This window comes from Amia ocellicauda, chromosome 15 (genome assembly GCF_036373705.1).
Source record: "Amia ocellicauda isolate fAmiCal2 chromosome 15, fAmiCal2.hap1, whole genome shotgun sequence".
In the NCBI taxonomy this organism is placed as follows: domain Eukaryota; kingdom Metazoa; phylum Chordata; class Actinopteri; order Amiiformes; family Amiidae; genus Amia; species Amia ocellicauda.
In genome coordinates this window covers 19,709,946-19,735,685 of record NC_089864.1, presented here as the reverse complement: position 1 = coordinate 19,735,685, position 25,740 = coordinate 19,709,946, and the positions used below count along the sequence as shown (strand labels likewise).

General features: G+C 36.4%; 1 protein-coding gene and 2 long non-coding RNA genes across 3 annotated transcripts; 1 reads left to right on the top strand and 2 right to left on the bottom strand.

Annotated features, from left to right (window-relative positions):
* The first annotated feature begins 256 nt into the window (after positions 1-256).
* Positions 257-4,027, top strand: LOC136771516 (asporin). Its single transcript, XM_066723860.1, has 4 exons — positions 257-423; positions 1,041-1,114; positions 1,214-1,844; positions 2,074-4,027. Exons 2-4 carry the CDS (start codon positions 1,048-1,050, stop codon positions 3,155-3,157), a joined length of 1,782 nt encoding a protein of 593 aa, XP_066579957.1. The 5' UTR covers positions 257-423; positions 1,041-1,047; the 3' UTR covers positions 3,158-4,027.
* Positions 3,387-10,685, bottom strand: LOC136771517 (uncharacterized). Its single transcript, XR_010822334.1, has 2 exons — positions 10,557-10,685; positions 3,387-3,752 (listed from the first exon to the last, which is right to left on the bottom strand). It is a non-coding gene; the product is annotated as an uncharacterized LOC136771517 (long non-coding RNA).
* Positions 10,686-17,484: 6,799 nt separating this feature from the next.
* LOC136771294 (uncharacterized) lies at positions 17,485-17,809 on the bottom strand. The gene is made up of 2 exons (XR_010822306.1): positions 17,640-17,809; positions 17,485-17,567 (listed from the first exon to the last, which is right to left on the bottom strand). It is a non-coding gene; the product is annotated as an uncharacterized LOC136771294 (long non-coding RNA).
* Positions 17,810-25,740: the final 7,931 nt, after the last annotated feature.

Here is a 25,740-nt window from a genome sequence, read left to right as displayed (position 1 = left end):
TACACCTTTATTGCCATACAAACCAAAAAAAAAAAAATCTAATTAGTTGTAATGCACAGAAAATGTAATGGTCTAAATATCTGAAACATGCCGCACTCCCTCCTCAGAAAAACATTGCGGTACAATGCAACAGTTTACCCACAAGTGTCTAAGTGCTTAGGTAAATATCGGCCCTTAAAAAGGTCCCTGTTGCCTTTTATAAACAGTAACATTGTTGAGATGTTTTCTTTCCTATTGTTTGCATGTGAAAATTCCCTTAAATAATTAGATATGTAAAGGGACATTAAAACCACGTAAGCAGTGCATCTGGTGTAGAATGAGATGTTCAGCTCGTTGGATGGACAACTCAGTCAATTTTGAAATCCACAGAAAAGAGGAAGAGCAGGGATGTCTGCAGGAGAAATAATGACTGTTTAAAAACAGGTAAGAGTGTCTATTTATAGAAAAAATATATATTTACTTGTTCACTAGTTTATGTATGTATTGATTTGTTTTAAATATGTTTTTTTCTGATCATTGGAAAATATAAGCTTGAAAAATATTAAGAAATTCTTGCACTGGAGCAAAAACATTTGAAGGTCATCCTGTTAAGTGAAGTGAGGAACAGAAAAGTATGTTAAAAGTGAAGATGTTTTAAATTATTAATATATTTGATATATAACTTTTGATCAAAATGCAATAACATCTGGCAACAACAGGCAAACTGCTCATGTTTTCAGTTATGTTTCATAGCTTCGGTGACACAAATACCAACTTTTTGTTCAGCATATGTACTTCCTGCTTATATGATTGAAGATGTCAGGATTTTTTTCTCATTACATTCAAGAGAGACAAATTCCATACGAGCTATATAATGTGTTCTTGAATGAGCTACAACTTGTATAGTATGTGGTAATAAATTCAAAGTTTCAAAGTCGGTCGTCCTGGAATTTTAATATTTGTGTACAATACATTTGTATATAAATCTCAGTTTGAACCAGACTACTTCAAATGTAAATGTGCTTTACTTAATGTTCATTTTGTTTTCTTTTATTTCTCAGATTAATAATGGGAGTGTTGACATTTTACCTGTGTGGCTTTGTATTTTCCATCCATGCCTATACACTTAAACCTAGTAAGTATGAAACTTAATTTATCAAGTGGAAAGGTATACCAATGCTTAAGAGAAAACCTCTAGACAAACAAAATTAAATATTATTGTTTATTTCTGTAGATACAAATGTCACAGTAACAGAAGATACCTGGAATGATGGCAAGGACAATCAGACCCATTATTTACCATCTAAGTTGTCTCCAGAAAACATGACAGAGTGGAAGAACATCTCCAAGAAACAGGAGAGTTTCACAGTGATCCCTACTTCAAGTATTTCAGAGAAAAATAATGGTATTCAGACTAAGGGGTTCCTAGAGGAAGCAAGAGTCTCCACAGATGGCATTAAGAAGAACATCTCCTTGCCTTTCAACATGACATTTAACTCAAATTCCTCCCAAAGGGAAAGTGAAGTGTATGTTCCTGCTTCTTTAGAGCTAAAGCTCTCCCCATCCGCTGTGGAGGTCATCGGCTTGAGCTCGACCACACGAGAGCAACATCCCGAGGAGCAAATCACAAGAGGTGTGAACAGAAAGTCAAAGCCTAAAAAGAGGACAAGCTCCCCAGCCAATGACCCCAAGGCCAAGAATAACAAGTTATCTCATTCAAAGAGAAACAAGAACTCTATCAAGAACCACAAAGCACAAAAAAAAGCCAAGACGAAAGCAAAACTGAAGAAGAAGAAGAAAAAAAAGACATATTTTCCATATTTTAAAGACAATTACTGTCCCCCAGAATGCGCTTGTTATGGAAGGTAAGATCTAAAGTTAATGGTATTTTATTGATGCCTCTTAGCAAACAGAACAAAACTAATTAAGCAGCTCAGTTTATTTTTAATTTCTTATGGAGGGCCTTTTTAAATTGCATACTGTTATTCTTTTTTATCATTCTTCTTTCCTTCTTTTTTTAATCATTTAAAATCATGCTACCATTATCAGTTCCATTCTGTATTTATTTATTTTTTGCTTTGGTATTTTTTTTAGGGTGGTCCAATGTTCTGACAAAGGAGTGGATAAAGTCCCATATGGCATTCCATACAATGCCAGGTACATGCTTCTCATGAACAACAAGATAGACATGATCCAGCTCGATCTACTGAATGAATACCTCTCTCTTGAGTTTCTGGTGCTCAGCAACAACCGCTTGACCGATGGGTCCATTGAAGGAGCCTTTGAGGGAATGATGAAGCTAAAAAGACTTTATATCAACCAAAATCTCCTGATCAGCATCCCCACAGACCTTCCTGCAACCCTGGAGGAGCTGAGTCTCAATGGCAACAACATTAGTGTCATGTCAAAGCAATCATGGTCCAGCTGTGAAAGTCTGCACATCCTCAGCCTCAACAATAACAGCCTGTCAAATGATTCCATCCCTGCTGGGATTTTTGGCTCCTTGACTAACTTACGCACTCTTAGTATTAACCACAACTATCTAACAGACGCCCCACACAGACTTCCCACTAATCTCAGAGAACTGTATCTGAGTGGAAATCAAATAGACAGAATTTCCGACCAGCTGTTTGCCGATAACTCTGACCTGCTTTTTCTTGATCTTGGCCACAACCGTCTCAAAAACAAAGGAATAGATGCAATTTCCTTCCGGCACATGGCTAAACTTGAGAACCTCAATCTAGAGAGAAATTTCCTCACTCAGGTCCCAAAGCATATTCCACGTGCCTTAAAGACCCTGAATCTTGAGGGCAACCGGATCAGCTCAGTGAGTAAAAGTGTTTTCTTAAAACTGGCAAACCTGGAGCAACTCGGGCTGTCTAAGAATAAAATTGCCAAGGTGGCAGCGGGCGCTTTCAAGGGACTGTCTGCATTGCACCTCCTAGATGTTAGTCACAACAATCTCCTTGAAGTTCCCCGGCAACTCCCTGCGACACTGCACTCCATAGCTCTAAATTATAACCAGATTCGCTTGATCCCTCTGGACTCTTTTTGTGGACACAGCTTTTCACAGAGCAATCTAGTCCTCGTCCATTTGGAGAACAACCATATTGACATGGGGGAGATTGACAGTCATGCATTCAGGTGCCTCAGAGGCTTTCAAATTGTCCACTTCTAACAAATGCATTAACCGTAAAGGGGCTGTGTTGGTACTTGTCTGACATAATTTAAAACCTGTTGGGATACGGTGGTCTACACAAATCCAGTCATTTTACATGGTATTCTGCAAATCTGTCTGAGAAACTGAGATCTCTTTTTCTCCACTGTTCTGTTTTGTTTTCTGTTTTTTTGAGATACCTAAATATGTTTATCTTTTTATTTTGTCAAAGAGACAGATTAGCAAAATGCACATTTATGATTATTTTTATTTATTTATTAGCAGACACCCTTATCCAGGGCAACTTACAAAATATAAGAGCAACACAAAGTGCAAAAATACAGTTCAGTACAAAGCATAACATATTACAAATTCCAATTCACATAATACAGTGCAATTCAAACCATAATACATTTTACAATAAAGTGTATACAATAAATTAGGTCTTCCATCCTGGACTGTAGAAGCTGTTAAGTGCAGAGAATGATATGCATTGTGATGCAGTGGACATTCCCAGACGTATATTGGAAGGCTCTAAGACTCTGGGGGTTGAGGAAGGTGCACTCCATCTTGGGAAAGGAGGCTGAAGTCAAGGCGGCCATTTTTGTAGAACCTCCTAAGGGTGTAATTGGTTGTTGTGAGATGGGCTTAATGGGATAATTGCATGCACTTGGTGAGAATCACATAAAGGCACATGGGGAACAAAGGGAAGGGTGAGAAAAGTGAACAAAGGAGAATGTGATGAAAACAGAGGGTTTTTACAGGTTAAACAGACATCAGGTCCCTGGTGGGCTTATTTAATGTATGTATATCTGAGGACCCAGAGATGGGTTAGGTTTTTGTTTATTTGTTTTTGTTTACAATAAACACATGCCACGGCATTTCAACGTATACCTGTGTGTGTGTTTCTGGGTTTAGTCAGGGAAGCTGATCCTTCACAGCATATTAAATCTGATGTAAGTTATGTTTATGAGATGAAAATAAATCTGATTGGGTGGATGACAGTTTTGGTTTAATATCACCTAAAGATACATATCAGTACTGGTGAATTTTAACCAGAGAAAGGAAATCACGTAGTTTTATGTTGGAAGAATGATTTATATTTTTACCATCTTTCAACAAACGCAAGGTTACATGCGTTGGAAAATAATATACTGCTGGTTTCATTAAGCAAACCCTTTGTCACATTCATTTAAAATTAGCTTTCAAAAGAGATTGCATGGAGTAGGTTAACTATATTTTATTAATCCACAACATTTCTAAATCAGTTTAGAAAATGCATGTATTTACCATTAATTTCCAGTTTCTTCTTAGATATATATTTATTAAAGTCTCATGTGCACCACTAATAAGAAATGAAAACATTCAATGTCATTGCTTAAAACTGTCAGTGTCCTAATTTTAATTGAAGACCAATTGATCTTGTGTCCGGTTTAATGTATTTTAACAAAGAATAGAAATTATACCCATTTATTTTGTCTGGTATTTTGCTCTCTATATGAATTTCTGCATTCAAGACATATCAGCTACCAACCTTCTTTAAGTTGGATAAATGACACCGACACTATAATGTTCATGGTTGATTTAGGTATATATACTTCATAGGAATATTTTGAATATTAATAATACAAATAAAGAAGAAGAAGAAGAAACTGGTAACTAGAGTACTGCTGTTATGACAGAGATCTGGTGTACTATGTATGTAACAAAACAAACTATAATCACCCAATTTGTTTTGTATCATTGTAGTCTACTTCTGAATGAGGTAATTCAGTAAAGTTATATTAACATGACATTCATTCAAAATACTAAATAAATACATTATAATGACTGACGTAATAGGAGGGTGTGTAGGGGGTGTTTGTGTGCTGCCCAGCAATGTATTAGTATCCCATCCAGGGTGATCCCTGCCTTGTCCCCTGTGTTTGACCCTGTACCGGCTGAAGTGATAATTGCGATGAAAAGGAGGTTGTGTATCAGAAATATGAATATTTTTTCAGCTGGTGTTGGAAATCAAGGTCCATGACATTAGGATTTCTACTCTGCAAAGATGACTTGATATATCTGCTGATACACAAACTATCACATATTGATAAAGCCTTCAGGACAGAGCTCTAGAACGCTAGTACATAAAAATAAACCAAAACAAACAATCTGATCAAATGAGAAAACTGAGACATACGTAATGACACTTAGGTTTTTTTTGGGAACAGTCATGCAATTTCAAAGTTGTTCTATTGCTTGGCTGACTGTTTATAGTAGATATTTAAAAAGACAAATTTGGCAATGAATACAATGTCAGCTTGTTAAAACTGTTATATTCATTCTCAGAGGGGAGCATCAAGATAATGTTTCACTTGAAAGCAGACACTTTTGGACAGTTTCCTTGTAAACATGCCTCCTTTTTTTATGGCCCATTACTGGCAGATTGTAACCTGCCATATGAATCTAGAATTTGGCAAAAAACTGAAATGTCAATTTAACCTTTGCCACTGTCACCTGTGTGATACTCCTCGTGGAATTTGAAGTGCGGGACTCAATTCCACAGTGCTGAAAGAGGTTAATCTGTTGTGTAGCTTTACTTCCTCTAACACTTGCTGAGTTTACAGTCCCTAAGTGCAGTTAAATATATTCCTAAATTTAACACCTCAACCCCAAGTCCTTGTTTTGATTGACCCACTATAGGACTTTACCAAAGGTCCAAAGTTTAATTATCACTGACTTCCACCAATTCCAACAATGTGTGTGTGGTAATAAGAAGTGACCTTTCTAAGATCAACATCTTTTTCAAACATTTTACCTTGCATTTATTTATTTGATAGTTTATAATTTCTTGTATTCTCAGGATAGCAGAAGACCACAAAATAGAGTACTATAATTGTCTCTGTGATTCAACATCTGTTTAAGTGAAATACCTGTAATTGTCAAGTTCTTTAGCTTAATATTATTTCCTACATCCCTGGTGTGGTATCACAGCTATAATTACTTATAATGGTATGAGGCCTAGAATAACCAAAATAAAATGTTTGTTTTTAATATTTTCAATGTTAATTCTAGTAGGGGTCAAAGAAGACAGCTTGAGAAGATATGTCAGGATTTGAACGATGGAAAAATATATAAATAGATTAAACAGCTGGGACATTATTTAATGACCTATTCTTATAAGAATGTACATTACAAAATACATACACTCCTCAGGATGGATAAGAAGGACACTTTTTTTTTAATAATGTGTTGAAATAGATAATCCACTAGATGTCACTGCTGTTCTGTAAAGTAATACAGATACAGAACTATTAATATTCAGTAAATATGTGGCACAGCTGTATTACTGACACACACACACACACACACACACACACACACACACACACACACACATGCATCCTTCAGGTCATATTTAAACAAAACAAAAAATTACCACAGATCTCAAAGGATGCATTTACTTTTGTATGTTCTTCTTAATGTAGAAACTCCTTCTAAATACCAAATACCTTCGCAGTGAATGTACTGAACAAGAGACTAATATATACCACAGATAACTTTTTCACAGAGAGTAAATGCTCACCTCTATATTATTTCCAAGATATAAAAACAAAAGCTCAGGATTTAACTACTTTAATACTTCTGTTTTATTTTTAAAATGGCAAGCACCATACTCTACATAAAACTTGTCTATATTTGAGGTTACTTTATTGGGGAAAAAAATATTGCCTGGCAGTAAACAAAAAGTCTGAAATAAGTGGGTGGCCAAATGAACTTAGTGGTCTCTTTAGCATGAAGAAGGCTGCTTCAGGGACCTGTGAGCTCCTGCTCCCAGGCAAGAGAAAATATTTACCAAAAGACTGTGTGGAGAAAGAAAATACTGGCTACATGTGTTCAGCTGGTGAAGTGTGCTGCACATTCAGTTTATCATCCTTAAATACTGCAGAGCTATTTGGCAACGTGGCACTGAAATATATTAGACCTGAGGGGATTGGGGCACATTTTCTTCATGTAAACCTCACACAATAACTTTTGGTATACGCAGTTCACCAATGCTACCCTAAGGTCCAGTAGGTCCCTGCCTGACCCCATCCCCCATGCTAGCTGAATATACCTGCATCCACTTGTTTTTTTTTCTTCCATTGGAGGGAGGGAACCTGAGTATGCTATTCTCCTGCTGTCTGTGTCTGAGCTGAGAGCATTTCAGATCTTATCTCCTGGATGTTTCTGTTTCTGATAAAACGTTGGTGCCGCCTTGCAGGTGTTTCTCGTAACATGCCACATTATACGCAGACGGGGAAAAATCCTGAGCTGGACTTGAGCTGAAGGCGAAGAGCTCCTGAGGAATGTTCCTTTGGCTGTTGTAATAGCCACGGGCCCCTAGGGCATGCTCTCGTCCTGTCTGACATTCAGGAGCGGCCCTTAACTCATTGTATGCTGCAGCTTGTGGACTACATTATCCCCCACAATATTTTAATTTTCCCTGGGAGCACAATGACTCATATGTCTTGTTGTCCCATGCTAACTTATAACTGAAATTAAACTCCAAACACTTGGCTTCACATCTATTTGCTGCATAATCGAATTTGTGATGTGTGAGATTAAAGCCATGTGTTTATCAGTTACATCAGTGTAATGGAGGAGAATGGGACTGTCAGCAATTTTTACACCTAGCAGCACATATATATTTTGCTTATTATAAAGAAGAAATGTCAATGATATATATTTTTTCCTGGCAATGTGTATATAATTCCCTTTGTCATAACCATAGCCATTATCAGATCAGATATTAGAGACTAGATTAAAGGTACGTCTGATAACAGAGAGAACAGAGGGTCTCTAATCATTACCACATCAAAAGGACTAAAGTGGCAGTTTTAGGAATATGTTTCTTGTATAGTATTGCTTTATATTGACATTATTAATTAATTTCATGAAATTTAAGTGCTGTTACAGCTTTGCCTAAAGGCCTTCAACAGGAATGGGAATGAGAATTGTTTAATCATGTAAATGACTAAATAACACATCCTACACTTTCTGTACGCACTTGTTTCATGCAACCAAAGCAGAATTGTATATCCACGTGTTCCAGATGTTCATTTTGATGTGTTAATCCTGACCTTTCTGGCACGTGAAATTAATACTTTGCAGATCCTAAAAAAACATGACTTTATCCACCTACTCCAAGGCAAAATGTTTGGTCTGACAGTTCCTCAAGCGTTACATTTTAAAATAAATAAACATGTCATGAGACAATGTATTATTCAGTGAGACAAAGGGAGAGAATTAAGTTTACTAAAGCAACAAACATTGTAGTAGTTTGTGTTCCAGATGCTGAAATGAAATCTGCAGTGAGTTCTGATTTAGTAGGAAATGCCCTCAAATTACAAATGGTTAGGTGGTCATCAGAGTTGATGAGACTTCTACAGTTGCAATTAGTATTTTTTTCTTCATGCTTACTGTTTTTTCAAACGCACTCTGAGAGACCATCGTCACGAGGAAGAATTGCTTACAGTGAATCATGACACTGATTATAACTATATACATTTGCAGTTCACACAGAGGCCAAAATATAGGGTTTGATGTGAGCATATGGGGGATGGGTAAGGCTGTGTTTTCTATAAATCGAGGAGCTAAAATACTGGAAAACAAATTCGTAAGATGGGCATTGTGTGCTTGTTTTTTTTCATGGTAGGTTTCCCGCAAATGTTAGTGGAAAAACCCACAGAAGAAGTCATGCCCAACTCAGAAGTTTGTGGTTTTATAAATTAGCCCCTGACTTGACCACAACTACATTTTTCCAAGCTTTGTTTGAACTTTGTCATTGATGTTTTATAGGAAGAGTAGTCTGAATAAAGTTATTTGCATGACACATAAGTTGTTAAATTCTCAGTATACACAGAATTACCAACATAAGCAAAACGTTACAGCAGTATTCTTAAGAGCAGATAGATAATTGATGTGTATGTGTTGGTATGATTGAATTTCAAGGTAAGATCACATCAAATATAATTTAAAGCATTAAAACACAAAATATTATACTTGAATTATCATAGTAACATACACAACCAGTAATAACACTAAAAGGATGAAACAATATTTCCACTATATTACTGCTTCAAAGCTTACTGTATTACTGTCACAAAAAATATATTTTATTCAGAAACAACCATGAAATACCCCAGATTCAGGTTGCATAAAACAAAATCAAATTAGGGATAAATACATGAAGTGGGAATGCGACTTAGTTTAGAGGTGAAAATAAGGGAGATGATCGAACAACATATTCATAAAAAGGGTACGTGAACAGTAATGGTAATAGGGAACAGTAATAATCCTGATACTGAAACTACGATATGTTGCCTATTGCGAAAGGCCTATTTTCCAGTTGGTAAATGGCCATAAATGAAGATAAATGATTTACTCATCGGAAACATGATTTTAATAATTGCCAGAAAGTTTCAAAAGGGTATGCTGTGTCATGGGAAATCTCCCACAAGGCGTACTTTTTCTAGAAATTCAGTATTATGGACAAGAATGGCTATTAGTAAAAGTCATTGGCAGACTGTGAATAAGGAATTAGTCAGTCATATCCACAGCAGACTGGACCTGTTTGGCTGTACAGTATTCTCTTCAGTAAATGTTGCTTGAAAGTTTCAGCACACAAACACTTTGGCAACACACTCATGGTTTTGTTATGATGTGTCAGAAGACTACTCTCTCCTGTTTATAAAATAGAATTACATTTACTCCCAGATTCAATTTGACTATTCAATTTGAAAACATATTCATTTGACACAAAACAAACAGCAGATATTACAAAACAACAAAGTACTTTTTCTTCAGTCCCAAGAACCAGGCTTAGCCAAGTTGTAAAAACAAAACAAAACAGAAAATAAGAGAAAGTAAATTGTAAGGGTTTCATAATAAGCTTTCCCATGTTATGCCTCGTGTTTGTCATGAGCATGGATGAAAATACTTTACTACTACTTAGGATACATCTTGTGTATTTAAATTCAACTAGATTCTCATGTGTAAATGTTCTCCACCCATTGCAAGTACATTTCTCTGGCTTTACTACTAAAGCTGCACATGGAAATTAATCCAGCCTTATGCACATTTAATTAATGTTTTCTTAGTTTGCATCACGTTTCCAAAAAATGTGGGCCTATCATTGGAAAATGAGAGGCTACTCATGAACACTCAAGTAGGTCCGGGGAAAATCTTGATTACACAAAGTCTGCTTGATTGCATGGGATATGCTTGTCCAAAAAGTTATTTTTTTATTCCATCTGACCACAAAACATGGTCCCAATCAACTGGAGAAGAACTCAGAGGGTTTTTGGCAAATTCGTGCCTCTTCTTTCTATATACGCAGAACTACAATGTATTTGGAACAAATCAAGTGAATATTATGTCAAGAAGTATATATTACCTGCTGTGAAGCATAGGGGAGGATCTGTTTTCCTTTAGCACCACTCTCCATCGTCCACTCCTAGTATCCTTGTAAGAAGTGAGGGACAAATGGATTCCAAAGTACAGCACGATAGTTTAGCCAATAAAATGGCTGCCTTTGTCAAGAATCTCACAACAGAACCTTCCATCACACATCTATCTATGGGTCAATGATTTACTGAATAAGGGAGCACAAAATTCAACATTTTTGATTGGCCATCACAATCGCCACATTGTGGTATAAATGGAAAAGGAAAGAGTCCACAAGTGCCAGTCACACAAGCTGGAGGAGCTGAAGAGGTTCTGCCCAGACGACACGTTGATCATCCCTCCTGAGAAGTTGAAGAACCATGTTATTAAAGAGAATTCTCAAAATACTGATTTCTAGGGTCATTTTTGTATGTGTTTGTATTGAAAAACACTGAGTGTTTGTATATGTTTTTCTAGTGTATAATAATGAATCTGTTAAGGTAACATTATTCCCTCTAGACTTGATAGATCATTCAAACCTTCCTCATCAGGGGACCAGTCGTTTGGTGTGGCAGGATTGTTGCTCTGATGATTGATTCTAAGATTCTTAGTCTGTATATATAATATATTCTTACTCGAATGGCAGTATTTCCAAATTCAGGTCAATTCTTGCTATTAGACAATATTTATTTTTGATTAAAACCACAAACAGTGTGAAATACTGCCGGTCTTTCAAAGCTACCGTCTACAACAAAGGAATTGCAGGAATTTATATCAGGAAAGGGAATCATGGGGTAAAAGTAATAGGAAATTAAAGTCAACCAAATGAAAGGAAACTTGAACCAGACAATATACAGACAGAATGGAAATGAATGAAAGCCCATTTTATTAATGTTATTTATTTATTTAAAATGTAATATCCACAGTTGTATAATATAAATTAAAGATGCCTTTCCCCCGATTGTTTTTGCACTTTATAAGACACATTTCAGCAAAAGGCCTTCAAAAGTAATGCAATCCTTTTCACAGTTTGTACATTGTATTAGGGTTTCATAAAGCTGGGAACATGAGGTGCCAGTATAAAAAAGCACAAGATACAGCAGTCTCTCAGTGCCATATGTAAACTTAAATTCAACATCTTCAACAAGTTACTGGGCTCTGTCATGATACAGCACTTTGTGCCTTGTCAGATATTTTATTGGAGTTTTAACTATCTTATTCACTATTGTAGATCTGATCTGTTCTGAACAGCCTTTGAACAGCTGATCTGGGGGAAGTTTAAAAAGAAAAAGTAAAATCTGATGCACAGCAAAGCATATCCCCCTTAAAGGTATTAGTTTGCAAGACACATGTAACTAGAGGGACAAACAACAACACATATACAATAACAAGCAATAACACTAAAGCACAAAATACAAACCTTTCCCAGTTTTGCTAAAAAGATTTATATTGCTGTTTTTATATGAAGAATTATAATACATTTCAAGGAAAACCTTTCATCTAGTATCTTTCTGTGGCTAAAAAAACATAATATAATACAAAGAAAAAATAAAAACAAAGCTATAACCAAATTAACCCACCCTTACTGTATTTGTTTACTTGCCTTTGAACATAAGTGGTACCAATTGTTTGCATTCAAGTCATATTTCACAGCTCACAATGAAGCAGTGCTACTGAAGTGTTAAACTGGTGTAAAGAGCAGGCTGATTGATTTTCAGAAAGTGCTGTGGATTCCTGCTCCGCAGCTGCTGTTACGTGTCTGAGAGTGAGGTGGCGCTTGTGTCAGTCTATCTCGAGGAGGGAGCCATGGGAGCCCGGCGGACCTCCACAAGCACACTCCAGCTCAGGCAGCAGCAAGAGCGAGGGAAGGCAAGAGCTCTGATGTGGCTCCTTCCCTCCTCCAATTGTGGTCAGGCTTTAAACTTGACCATTGTAATACATGACAAATTGTGTGCGGGTGATAAATGGCAAGCCTTGAAACATGAAAGCAATTGTCGTATACGTTTAATGTGACACAGATCTGTTTCCCTGATTGACAAATGGAAGTGTATTTTGAGAAGAAGAAACTCACACTAGATTCATCATGTGTTTTAGTTTACTCCCCTTTGCTGTGGGGGTCTGTGTGAACATAGCACTCAGCTTTACAATACAACATGTTAAGCATACGTTTTTGGAACATTTGGAAACATAAAACTAAATGTAATACAGAACAAAAGCATTCAGGTTTCCAATTAAACAAGAACAAAAATATTAGTCATAACAAATGTACATCAACACAATTTGTACATGGCAGGACTATGTATTTTCCAAAACAGCTTTACAGCATTCACTAATTTTATTAGTACTTCTCTTCCATTACTCAATTTCACATTAATTTATATATAGAAAGTAGCTTTAATACAACTTTACACACATTTTTGAGAGAATGAAAAAAGGCTTAACTACTGTTGTTGTTTGTTAAAAAAAAATGTTTAAACATAAATATGTTTTCGGTCAAGTTGATGTTCAGGTTCACTAGGTCTATTATCCTGTGCAACATGATAGAATATAGAAAATCTGACTTGAATTATACTTTGTAAGCATTCACATCCCCCAAAATTATCTTTGTCTCTGACCACCCACATGTGTTCTTTGCATCTGTATTTGGGGTGGGGGATCACAGAATTCCACCATTTCCCAGTCAGCAAAGAATTTCACTGAGCATGACAGGTGGTATTTAGATTGGTTTTGAAAGGTGAAGGTTAAACTATCTAATAAAGACTCCAAACCCCTGGGTAGATTATTATCAATTCTCCCTGCGTTTTGGAAGACTCCTAAAAACTGAAACTAAACTTCCAAGCTGAAGACAAAATGCAAAGTTTAGTGTTTTTTTACTCTGATGGGGAATAAAACAAAATCTTTCAGCACTTTTTTCTGTCTTGAGACAAAGTAGTTATTAAAATATCTTTAAAATATTGGTATATGATCCATACTTGTAAATACGTATAATATGTGCATCATTTCTAGATTTTAACTTGGAAAGATGTAAAATCGTTTTCAGAGATTTGGGAGCAAATGTAATGTGTTTCTTTTAGAAGTGCAATTAGATGAAGCTGCAATCTTGATTTTAGTTTTCACACATTTCATCACCCTTCAAACTCGCCGCCAATATTGTATATATATTTGATATTTGTTTTGGTGGGAATCTTATGGTGACACATAAAAAATATTGCAAAGGAAAATATTTGGCGACACTTTTCTACGGTGAAGTTGTATACATGAGGATTAAGTCAAATTTAAAAAAGATGAATATTACATGGAAAAATATTTATAAATCAGAGAAGATCATTCCTAACTTTTATTTTTTCAATGTGATTGTTACCATAACACTGCTCCTTTTTAAAAGTCTAGACTGGTTGGCTTGAGACAATGTGGTGTCGTGGATAAGATCGGAAAATATTTGACCTAAATAGGCCAAAATAATTAGAGTCGATGGTTTGCTTGGTCTAGGTTAGCACGTTCCTCTGCTTAAGGTTTTCCTAATGGAAGGAAAGCTTGAGATAAATTCATATTTTCAAAAGGCACAGACATTACCTAAGAAAGTGTCTCCGTTCCTCAATCTTCTAGTAAAACATTTTAAAAAGGAAATGTATTATGGAATTTGTGAATAAGAGACATAATTAAGAAACAAGATCGCAATATATCTGCAATTGTATTTAGGATATTTCTAAATTATTCTGTAACTTGCTATAGACTCATGTCTAAATGAAAATATACATATATGCTACTGGTATTTTATCTCAGATTCTCATTGTAAGAACTCTTTTAAACTGAATTAAGTACAAATCAGAATCAGATACAGAAGAATAGTAGGTATGCAAAAATAATAATAATAATGCTGAAGTAGGAAAGTGAATCCTTGCATAGCACACAGTGAACTTGCTTGAGTAACTTTAAGACAAGGAAATCTTTAAAATGTCTAGCTAGCATTGACAATATTACACATCAGGGATGGTTTGCTCATTCCAATGGGAGAAATATGGTGAATATATTTTGTGCATTTATAAAAAAAAAAAAAAAAAAACTATGATATTACATTCCTCACTTTTATTTGTGCTGAAAATGTCAACCAGATGGAGTCTGGCATGAAAACTCAACTATTATTTATATAAGTAACACGTTTAAATCTTGATTCATACATGACTGTTTCAGGGTGCTGGATTTCCAGTTGTGTCTATTCCTCTTCATGCTTTTCTCACCCCATTCCATAGATCAGAGCTACATAGTAAAAGGTATGTCTTCAAGCCTGATCTTACAGTGGTGACTTCTTAGTGATGGATGTGACCTTACTGGGTATATGGTGTTATACACTCACGTGCTCCTCAGATACATTGTGATAGGAGTTAATATTATATTTTGTCATACTTTTTTATGTAATGTAAAGGTTATGCATACATATTATGGACTTGATCAGATCTCTTGTGCTGCATTTATAATTGTATTTTGCAGTCAACTGACAACTGCATGCTGCACACACTACCAAACAAGTTGAATATTAACTTCATGTGAGTATTAAGTTAATATGTAGCTAAAATGTACATCGTAGTAGTACTGTAATGTTTATTTCTGTAATTGATTTTCATATACGGACCCAAGATTTACATATTCTGATTTTGGTCACAATAAATATATTCCAGATGACTACAAAAGTTTTAATGTTGCAGCTGGTAATGAAATAAAGCAGATGTGTAAATCTAAGGTAAAAAGGTATGCTGATATAAACAAAATTAACTGAGGGTTTCTGCAAACAAACCAAAAAAGTAATTCTTCACAAATAATGTAAAAATCATACACCAATCAAAAACAAAGAATAATGTGTATTTTCCACAGTATTGACAACAACTATACATTTGGAACATAGTGAACTCCTTTGAAGCCAATACAAGTTTCATTAATGAACGACGTCCAAATTGGGATCAGGCTATTTTTGATCTGAAGAGTGAGCTGCATGCATTATGTAGGGATCCGAGACTAATAGTCTTTAAGCATCAAATCTGTTTTGCATCCAAAAAAAAGTAAACCAATATGATTTTAATTAGCTCATTTCCTTCTTATGCAGTAAATTTGTATAATCAGAACGTTTCTCTTCCACGATCTCAGAAACAACATCCGCTGTAAGCGAAAGACAATGTCGGCTTTAAGTACTGATATGAGCAGTGAACTATAAATCCCTTGAAATAAACTGTTTTTATTTTATTTTATTTTATCATTGTTTAAGTATCATAGGTATCAGTCATGACACCAGTTTCAATGTAATACTTTACAACATGGTCATCTAATACAGCAGATCAAACAAGATTCAGTTGAATTTTATACATGGCCTGGTTTTAGTTATGTTTTTAATGCAGTACATGTTTTCCAGTAACTGCTGTTCTCCTTCCTGTTTTGAAGTGATTTTTTAAAGAATAAATATGTCCTGACTCAGCCATTGCCAGTCCCCTTTTTAATGAATTGGCTCTTAAATGTTCCGTGTTAAGGCCATAAACCACAGTAGTTCAACAGTACAAAAGATTTTACATTTGTGAAGAGTGATGATTCCTGAACGTACTTCCCTAAGTAGGCTACCGTTTTGCCACATGTACAATGAGTGCTAGACTCTATTTCATTTGAAAAATATGTTAGCCTTCTAAAAAAAGGTTTTGCGTTTTAATGCACACATATATAGAAAAGGAGAAGACAGTCTATGCCAATGTCATTCAGTGTTATATAAGACCTTTTTATATCACTTTGCTTGAGTACTCTAGCGAAATTTAAGTTTGCTGTTCACAAGAGAAGTCAACTATATCCAATATGGATCTTAGAGCATGTGTGCACATCTGTAATCTGCACCTCCAAACCTCAGTTTAAAAACATTTTAGAATTAGACCACAATTGCTGAGTAAGTTTCAGGGTATCTGAAAGAAAAGACAAATTACTATTCAATTAAATAACAACACAAAGGATTTTATAGTGTCATTTCAAATAAATGTGGCAATAAACCAACCTTTGCAAAAGAATGTGTTGCTTGTCACAAACTTATTTATTGTTATTCATTAGTGTATCCTGTTTTTGTTGCTGTTCCCTGAATTTAGCTCCCATCAAAGTCTTCCAGAGATTTGGTTTTCTTGGATCTTGCATTCATGGGAAAATGAAACAGGAATAATTTATTGGTTTGTTGACACGATGAGGCTGATTTCTTAAAGACGCCTTTTATGAGCGACAATATAATTTGAACTCCATTTACCCTGTTGTTTTTTGTCATCTTTATTACAGTACAGTTTATGCAAGAAAACCCTCTCAAAGCTACCCGTTCAAATAACAATGCTCAGTGAGTAGGATAACCATATATATCCATTGTCACCATAGCACTTTGATCTAACAAGTAAATTTGCTATTACGGCTTGGCCGAGGTTAATATCGGTGCTTAATTACTGTGTACAGCAGAAAGGTAACACTGATCAGCTGTTCACTATTCCTGCCGCAGAGAGAACATTACTGAATTAATCAGGAGATGGACTTGTAGGTCTCTTTGAAGTATGCACTGGCTGTGAATAGGTGGGGAAGAGCCGTGTACCCTGTGCCACCGTGATCCTGCCTCCATGCCTCTGTGCCCTCATGATCCTTTCCCCTGAGAGAGCCCTCGGCCGTAGAGAGGCAGAGGGGAGTGACAGCTTAGGCCCTACAGCCGAGGCTGGTGCAAGGACCCCAGGCACGCTCAGTGAGGAAGGATGCGTTTGAAGGGAGAACAGACTGAGCATCTCCAGGAATATTCTTCTCGAGTGGGTGAGCATCTGATCGGTGTGAGGCACATCAGTTCCAGTGAGGACAAGGGGGCTGATCTGGGGAAGAGCCCTACCCCGAAGCTGAGTATAAGTGTTGTATGATCGAGAGTGAGAACAAAGACATGCTAGACTACCACAGCAATGTTATCAGCAACTTTATTGTATGTAAGACCGGCGCTTGCCCCCCACCCCTGGTGTGCAGCATCTTATTCATCCCCGACCTAAAAGAAAGAGACAGAGTGTTAAATAGTTATTAGTTGGTTCATACTTTGGCAGTAGTAATTCAGACATACCTGCAGCTCCTGGTGGCTCCTGATGAGTATGGCGGACCAGCGGCGAAACCAGTGGGTTGGGGGTAGGTCCAGAAGAAGACGAAGGGTATTCTGTGGTAAATGAGACATTAGCCCTATCAGTTTCGATGGGAAGGGACTTGTAGAGGTCCGACCAAAGAGGAAGATGACTCTGTTTCCTGAAAGACAGATAAGAAACAAACTCTTGCTTTCAGTTTTGTTATCTATATTTATTGTGCTGTTACTTAATTTATTATTTAGCTAGACTTTTTGACGTGTGAAGAAAAAAGGAAATAAATGTATAATTGATATAGCCTGCCTGCTTACGATTCTGTCCATGGTGGTCCTCCAGGAGGAAGTGGGTCTGAGGCTGCGCAGGGGAATGTAAGTGGGGTGACGTGAGGATCTCCCCTCACCATAGGCAAATATAGGGGTGGCATAGTCAGGAGCTTAATTAATGGATGGATTTTTGTGAGGGTTAGTTTAGATGAAGCGGGTTGCCCAGCGATGTCGCATGTCCCCCACATTCAGAATTAAATTACTGGAAGAATTTCACAAATTTTACAAGTCTTTGTAAATTAACAACTAACATTCAATCATTATGCAAAACTAGCTACTGTCCTCAAAGATGAAAATTTGATGAACTGTGTGTGTCTGGTGCGGATGTGACTTTGTCCTACTCTTTGAAGTAGTAATACCATTTTAATACATTTAATTACTTCATGGAGAGTGTTCATTACAGTTCTCGTATAGGTAATAGGTGCTTTTACGTGGTCATTTCTGATGAGGATCAAATGCATCAGAACATTTGATCACAATCAGTGGTGTTGCATTTTCATCAATACCACATCTGGATAATGTTTATTTCCATTCAGTTAAAACAATGTTAAATACCGGAAAACTGCCAATACTCGCTGGGTCTCAAAAAGCAGCTGGTCTCCAATAGTTGCTGGGTTGATTTGCATAATTATGTAAACAAAAGCCGGTCTCTAATAAATGCCGGTTTATGAATTTTTCTTGTTTTCAGTAAATACAGTTTGATCCATAAATATTTGGACAGTGACACAATTGTCATCATTTTGGCTCTATACGGCACCACAATGGATTTGAAAGGAAACAAAAGATGTGCTTTAAGTGTAGACTTTCATCTTTAATTTGAGGGTAGTTACATCCAAATTGGGTGAACAGTGTAGGAATTACACCCATTTTTATATGTGCCCTCCCCCCAATTTTAGGGTCTCAAAAGTATTTGAACAAACTAACATAATCATGAATTAAATTGTGAATTTCATTACTGGGTTGCAAATCCTTTGCAGTCAATGACTGCCTGAAGTCTGGAACCCATAGACATCAGCAGATGCTGAGTTTCTTCCCTGGTGATGCTCTGCCAGGCCTGCACTGCAGCTGTCTTTAGTTCCTGCTTGTTCTTGGGGTTTTTTGCCTTCAGTTTTGCCTTAGAAATTAAAACAAACCAATCAGAGAGATAGCAAAAACATTAAGTGTGGCCAAATCAACTATTTGGTATATTCTTAAAAAGAAAGAACACACTGGTGAGCTCAGGAACACTGAACGGCCCGGAAGACCACGGAAAACAACTGTGTTGGATGACAGAAGAATTCTTTCCCTGGTGAAGAAAAACCCCTTCACAACAGTTGGCAAGATCAAGAACACCCTCCAGGAGGCAGGAATATATGTGTCAAAGTCAACAATCAAGAGAAGACTTCACCAGAGTAAATACAGAGGGTTTACCACAAGATGTAAACAGGAAACAGGAAGACCAGACTCGAGTTTGCCAAAAAACATCTAAAGAACCTGTACAGTTCTGGAACAACATACTATGGACATATGAGACAAAGATCAACCAGAATGATGGGAAGAGAAAGGTATGGAGAAGGGAAGGAACTGCTCATGATCCGAAGCATACCACCTCATCTGTGAAGCATGTTATGGCATGGGGTATATATGGCTGCCAATGGAACTGGTTCCCTTGTATTTATTGATGATGTGACTGCTGACAAAAACTGCAGGATGAATTCTGAAGTGTTTAGGGCAATATTATCTGATCAGATTCAGCCAAATGCTTCAAAACACATTGGACGGCGCTTCACAGTGCAGATGAACAATGACCCGAAGCATACTGGGAAAGCAACCCAAGACTTTTTTAAGGTGAAGAAGTGGAATGTTCTGCAATGACCAAGTCAATCACCTGACCTGAATACAATTGATCAGCATTTCATGAACAAGCAGGAACTAAAGACAGCTGCAGTGCAGGCCTGGCAGAGCATCACCAGGGAAGAAACCCAGCATCTGCTGATATCTATGGGTTCCAGACTTCAGGCAGTCATTGACTGCAAAGGATTTGCAACCAAGTATTGAAACTCACAGTTTAATTCATGATTATGTTAGTTTGTCAAAATACTTTTGAGCACGTAAAATGGGGGGGGAAGGCACATGTAAAAATGGGTATAATTCCTACATGTTCACCCAATTTGGATGTAACTACCCTCAAATTAAAGATGAAAGTCTACACTTAAAGGACATCTTAATGGTTTCCTTTCAAATCCATTGTGGTGGCGTACAGAGACAGAATGATGACAATTGTGTCACTGTCCAAATATTTATGGACCTAACTGTATATATACCGTATATGAATTTAAAAAACACCATCACATGTGTTTGTATTAATTTATTTCTCACGTCCATCGTCCCTTTGATGCGGTGCAGTTGTCCTGTCCCCTTAGCACAACAAGACCCCCAAAGCATAATGTTTCCACCTCCATGTTTGACGGTGGGGATGGTGTTCTTGGGGTCATTCCTCCTCCTCCAAACACGGCGAGTTGATTTGATGCCAAAGAGCTCGATTTTGGTCTCATCTGACCACAACACTTCACCCAGATCTCCTCTGAATCATTCAGATGTTCATTGGCAAACTTCAGACGGGCCTGTACATGTGCTTTCTTGAGCAGGGGGACCTTGCAAGGGCTGCAGGATTTCAGTCCTTCACGGCGTAGTGTGTTACCAATTGTTTTCTTGGTGACTATGGTCCCAGCTGCCTTGAGATCATTAACAAGATGTGAGATGAGATCTTGCATGAAGCCCCAGACCGAGGGAGACTGACAGTTATTTTGTGTTTCTTCCATTTGCGAATAATTACACCAACTGTTGTCACCTTCTCACCAAGCTGCTTGGCGATGGTCTTGTAGCCCATTTCAGCCTTGTGTAGGTCTACAATCTTGTCCCTGACATCCTTGGACAGCTCTTTGGTCTTGGCATGATGGAAAGTTTGGAATCTGATTGATTGATTGCTTCTGTGGACAGGTGTCTTTTATACAGGTAACGAGCTGAGATTAGGAGCACTCCCTTTAAGAGAGTGCTCCTAATCTCAGCTCATTACCTGTATAAAAGACAACTGGGAGCCAGAAATCTTGCTCATTGATAGGAGATCAAATACTTATTTCACTCATTAATGTGCAAATCAATTTATAACTTTTTTGAAATGGGTTTTTCAGGATTTGTTTGTTGTTATTCTGTCTCTCACTGTTAAAATACACCTACCATTAAAATTATAGACTGATCATTTCTTTGTCAGTGGGCAAACATACAAAATCAGCAGGAGATCAAATACTTTTTTCCCTCACTGTATATGCATAAGAAAAACCTAATATATATTATATATATATATATATATATATATATATATATATATATATTTATCTCATACTCAATATGGAAAGAACTGGGTCATATTTAGGATACCTAATCTTAAGTATTACAGGCCTCTCAATTTTAGCTGAGTAGTTAAATGTCAAACTGGGACTACAACTATGGAAATAGGTAACTTGGGTTGTCATTTGCATACAGAAGCCCTGAAAGTTGCATTTCATCCCTAAATCCACATTCATACGTGTATTATGATTATAATACACATAGCATTCAGTTTAGTAAGTGTAGCTATATGGAAGACCCGTTAACAGAAGCCTCTGTAAGACAATGATCATACCCATAATTCCTGCCTCTTCCGTAGCATTGTCATTCTGGATGATGTTTTATTACATTTGTTGAAGCAAATCTTATTATCCCTTTCAAATAGTATTAGCTTTATTGTTTCCTATCTTTTTTCCTCTATATATTCTGCATACATCTGACAATTAGACTATGAAAATAACATACATATGCAATTAGCATTTATGGGAAACAATGTATTGCATTTTAACATGGCAAACATATCTTCAGTGTATTCCACACACACACACAGCATTCAAATTAAAACAACCAAACTACTTCACACAGTAAAGACAGAAATGTAATAATAACCTTTCACTACCATTTAACCACCACACACATATATATAATGGTTTTACACCACTGTGTTACATTCCACATTCATTCTCTGGATCAGATGCAGCTTTAGGCTTCCAGTAAATGCTTGCAGTGCGTCAGTCTTGCTTTTTTATTAAACGGTCAAGGCCTCATGCCTTTCACACTACTGTAGCTAGGAGGTCCCAGAGCATACTGGTGTGGTTCTAATTATTATTCACTTTGAGAATATTTCCATCCGAGTGTGCCAGAGGTTCAAGTTACCCTGAGGACTGAGGTGACACAAAAGATAACATATGGTCCATTGGTTTGATACATTAGATATACAGTGTAGATTAATGATTTGGTTTCTGTCAGTGCAAATTTGGTTTAACAATTCTAAAACCTTTTTTTCAAAACTTGACGTCTTATCAATGTAGGTACATAAATACCGAGCTAGCCTTATTAAATTAGATCTATATATAAAAAGTGCAAGGTGAATGTGTTATTCCTCTTTTTGCTAGATGAGAAGCTAGAAAATGTCAATAAAGAAAAAAAACTATTTTGTATAAGGTATTTATTTATGCATGTGTATTATTAGGAACCCCTGCATAATCGACCTGTAATATAGGGGTTTTATACGTTTTAAATGTAATTTCCTCTAAATGTTCATGATATATATTTAAAGTAAATAATGAGAATCTTGTGCAATACTGCAAAACCAAACATCTGCCTATTTTTCCACTGCCTTCCCACTACCTCCCACTGCCAATTTGCCACATATGCCATTAATGATTTACTTCACTTCCCAAAAGACTATAGCCTAATAGTATATACTATAGGTGTAGCTTAAAAAAGTGATGTAGGAATATAATAACAAGTAACAGAAGTGATTAATTAAGAAAGTAAATGGGAAACAAGTTAAGCTTCTTGTGAATATAAATGCAAATGATGCTTTCTTGGCTGACAGCCTGAAAAAGACAAAGGAAGTATTTTGTCTTGTAAACTATGTTTCCAGGCATTCGGTTTTACTGTGGCAGCAACTATAGAGACAAACACAGCCCCATTGAATCCAAGACGTAGAAAAATGGCTGACCTTCTATTCACAAAACTAGTTTTTTGTCTCAAAACACGGGAACTGCTTGTTAAGGGAAGATATGTATGCATGGTAGCTATTTAAACATGCAAACTCACTTCCTTTTAAGGATGTATCCCCGTGTTGGTTCTTGATACGAGACATTTTGTCAGCAAGGAAGGAATTAATTTCAGTTCAATATTTAGACTATTCAGATTATAAAAATGTATAAAATCTAAGTTTTTAAGAGAAGTTGTGGGTATACATAAATTATTCAGGGCTACAACATTTGTATAGCAGTACTGAACACTTTTTGGGTGACAGCCAGGGGTCATTTTCTCCTAGATTGAAGATAAAAAAGTAGTTTACAGAAACTGTATGAGAATGCGCATGATGTGTGGTTGAAACAAACTATCTAACATGCTTTGGCAACTGATAAACTGGTAACTATCAAAGTATATTACTAGAATATCAGCAACCCTCCCACTTCTCCCACTTACTATTCCTAGACATGCTTTGTGCAATATGACAAAGGAATGGGATATAACACTATACTACACATTTATATGCGGGCTCTATGATTATAAATGTCAAATACTGTATTTGATTACCTTCTTCTTAGATTGCTTCATTTAGATTTCAGACAAAATATGTAATCCCACAGCTAACAATTTCCACCAAGCTGAGAAATGATAGGAAACAAGATGGGAAAAACATGAATGTTTCACAAGTGGGAAATTACTATGTTTCTTCAGAGAAGAGCGCAATACGTCTCCCATGGTTAGCGTCAATTGTGCATTATGTATACTGGATGCATGATTAAACAGATTTGTCTCTCGGAAGTCTATACTTTTTTTTTATTTGCTTCTAACTTTAGCTTCAACAAGCCCAGAGAAGACCTGCATGATTATAATTGTTTTACCAGCCCTCAGGAACATCACACACCTGCCCAAAATACTAAACAGGAAGGACAGTGATGCTTGGGTGCAGAACACCCAGGATCTAATAATTAATGGATTTTACACATGGTCAGACCTAGACATACCACAGTCACCTGAGCGGCTGAATATGGGGAATGTTAAAACCATCACATACTTACAGTGTGGATGGTTTCCAAATCCGAGGAGTCTAACTAAGAGTAAAACAGATAATGTCTCTCATGGAACGCAATAAAATTACACGTTCCATTTAGTTAAGTGAAGATATGGAGCATGCATCCTAATATCAACATTAGGTTTGCTTAATCAAAAATACTTCTAAATTCTTAAACATACAGCCGGCCTTTTAAGAGCATTGACAACATCCATTTTTGCAAAACTGCTTAAGGATCTATGTTTAAAGAGTAAACAGCTGTTGTTTGTGACCTGCTTTTAAACAAAACAAACACCTCAAAAGTTTGAAAGAGAGAAATGCAACAGTTTTCTCTGAAAGCTTTTCATATACTCATGAATTTTAGTATAGTAAAGCTTAATTTAACTCATATCATTACCTCCGGTGCTATTTGTCTATCATTGAATAACCCATAGATATCTTTAATGACATAACGATAGATTTGTGTGACTCTAGCATTCATTCAATGGAAACTATGATTTGTTGTTTCTTATTAAGCGCTAGAGTCTCTAAGCCCCTTCTGGTAAATAATGTTTTGCAAGATTGCCTTAGAGGAAACGCCAATACAAAATTATAGATATCTTATGGTTACGTAAACACACTTAATGTTACATAAAACTAATTAAATACACAGTTGAAACAGCTGAGGTTTAGAAGTTGGCAAGGTGATGGGAGACTTGATTACTTCCGCTTAGTAATTCAATCCTTAAGGGACTACCTTCAGAACTCCACAACACTTACTAACATGGGGGTAATGATTTGGTGTAGCTGAGAACTTAAAACAGGAAAGCTAATGCAATTTCAATATTATTTGTGATCTAACTTCCTATATTTCACTCTACTTACTATATATATATATATATATATATATATATATATATATATAAATATAAATATACTAACTAATGACCAACAAAATGTATGCAATTACAATGATAATACATAAATATAACCCATTTGTAAACATTTATCAATGATTTCTGAACTTTTATCCAGCAGTTCTAAATATAATTGTTGTATTCTTTGTATGACTCCACAGTGAGGTATTATTTAAAGACTAATTTCTTCTTGTCTTGTACAGTCTGGTACTACTGTTACCTGACTGAATATTTCCACTGATGCTTGGTCCAGGTCATTTACAGAAATTCTGGGAACACCCTGCCACATCCTGAGTTGCTGAAGTTCTCATCCAAACCTCTAGTTTGTCTAGTCAATATGAATTATTCAGTCATGTACTGTGCAGCCAAGATTAAATGGTTCTCAAGTGAATTAAAGAAGCACATCAAAATTAGAGACCACTTTTAACCACGTGTTGAAAAATTATCTAATACTGTTTTCTTTGACAGAACTGAAGTGTAGTTTTCCACTAATAAAATCTTTCATCCGATATAAAATGAAGCCTTATAGTTATGAGGCCAGCAGTGTGTAGTAGCGGTTAGGGATGTGGGTTCAATCCCAGGTGGGGGACACTGTTGTACCCTTGGGCAAGGTACGGTACCTAGATTGCTCATCCACCTAGCTGTATGAATTGGTAATTTTATATTAAAATAATGTGATATATTGTAACAAATTTAACTCTCCATGGATATGGGTGTCTGCTAAGAAATCATATTTTATAACTGG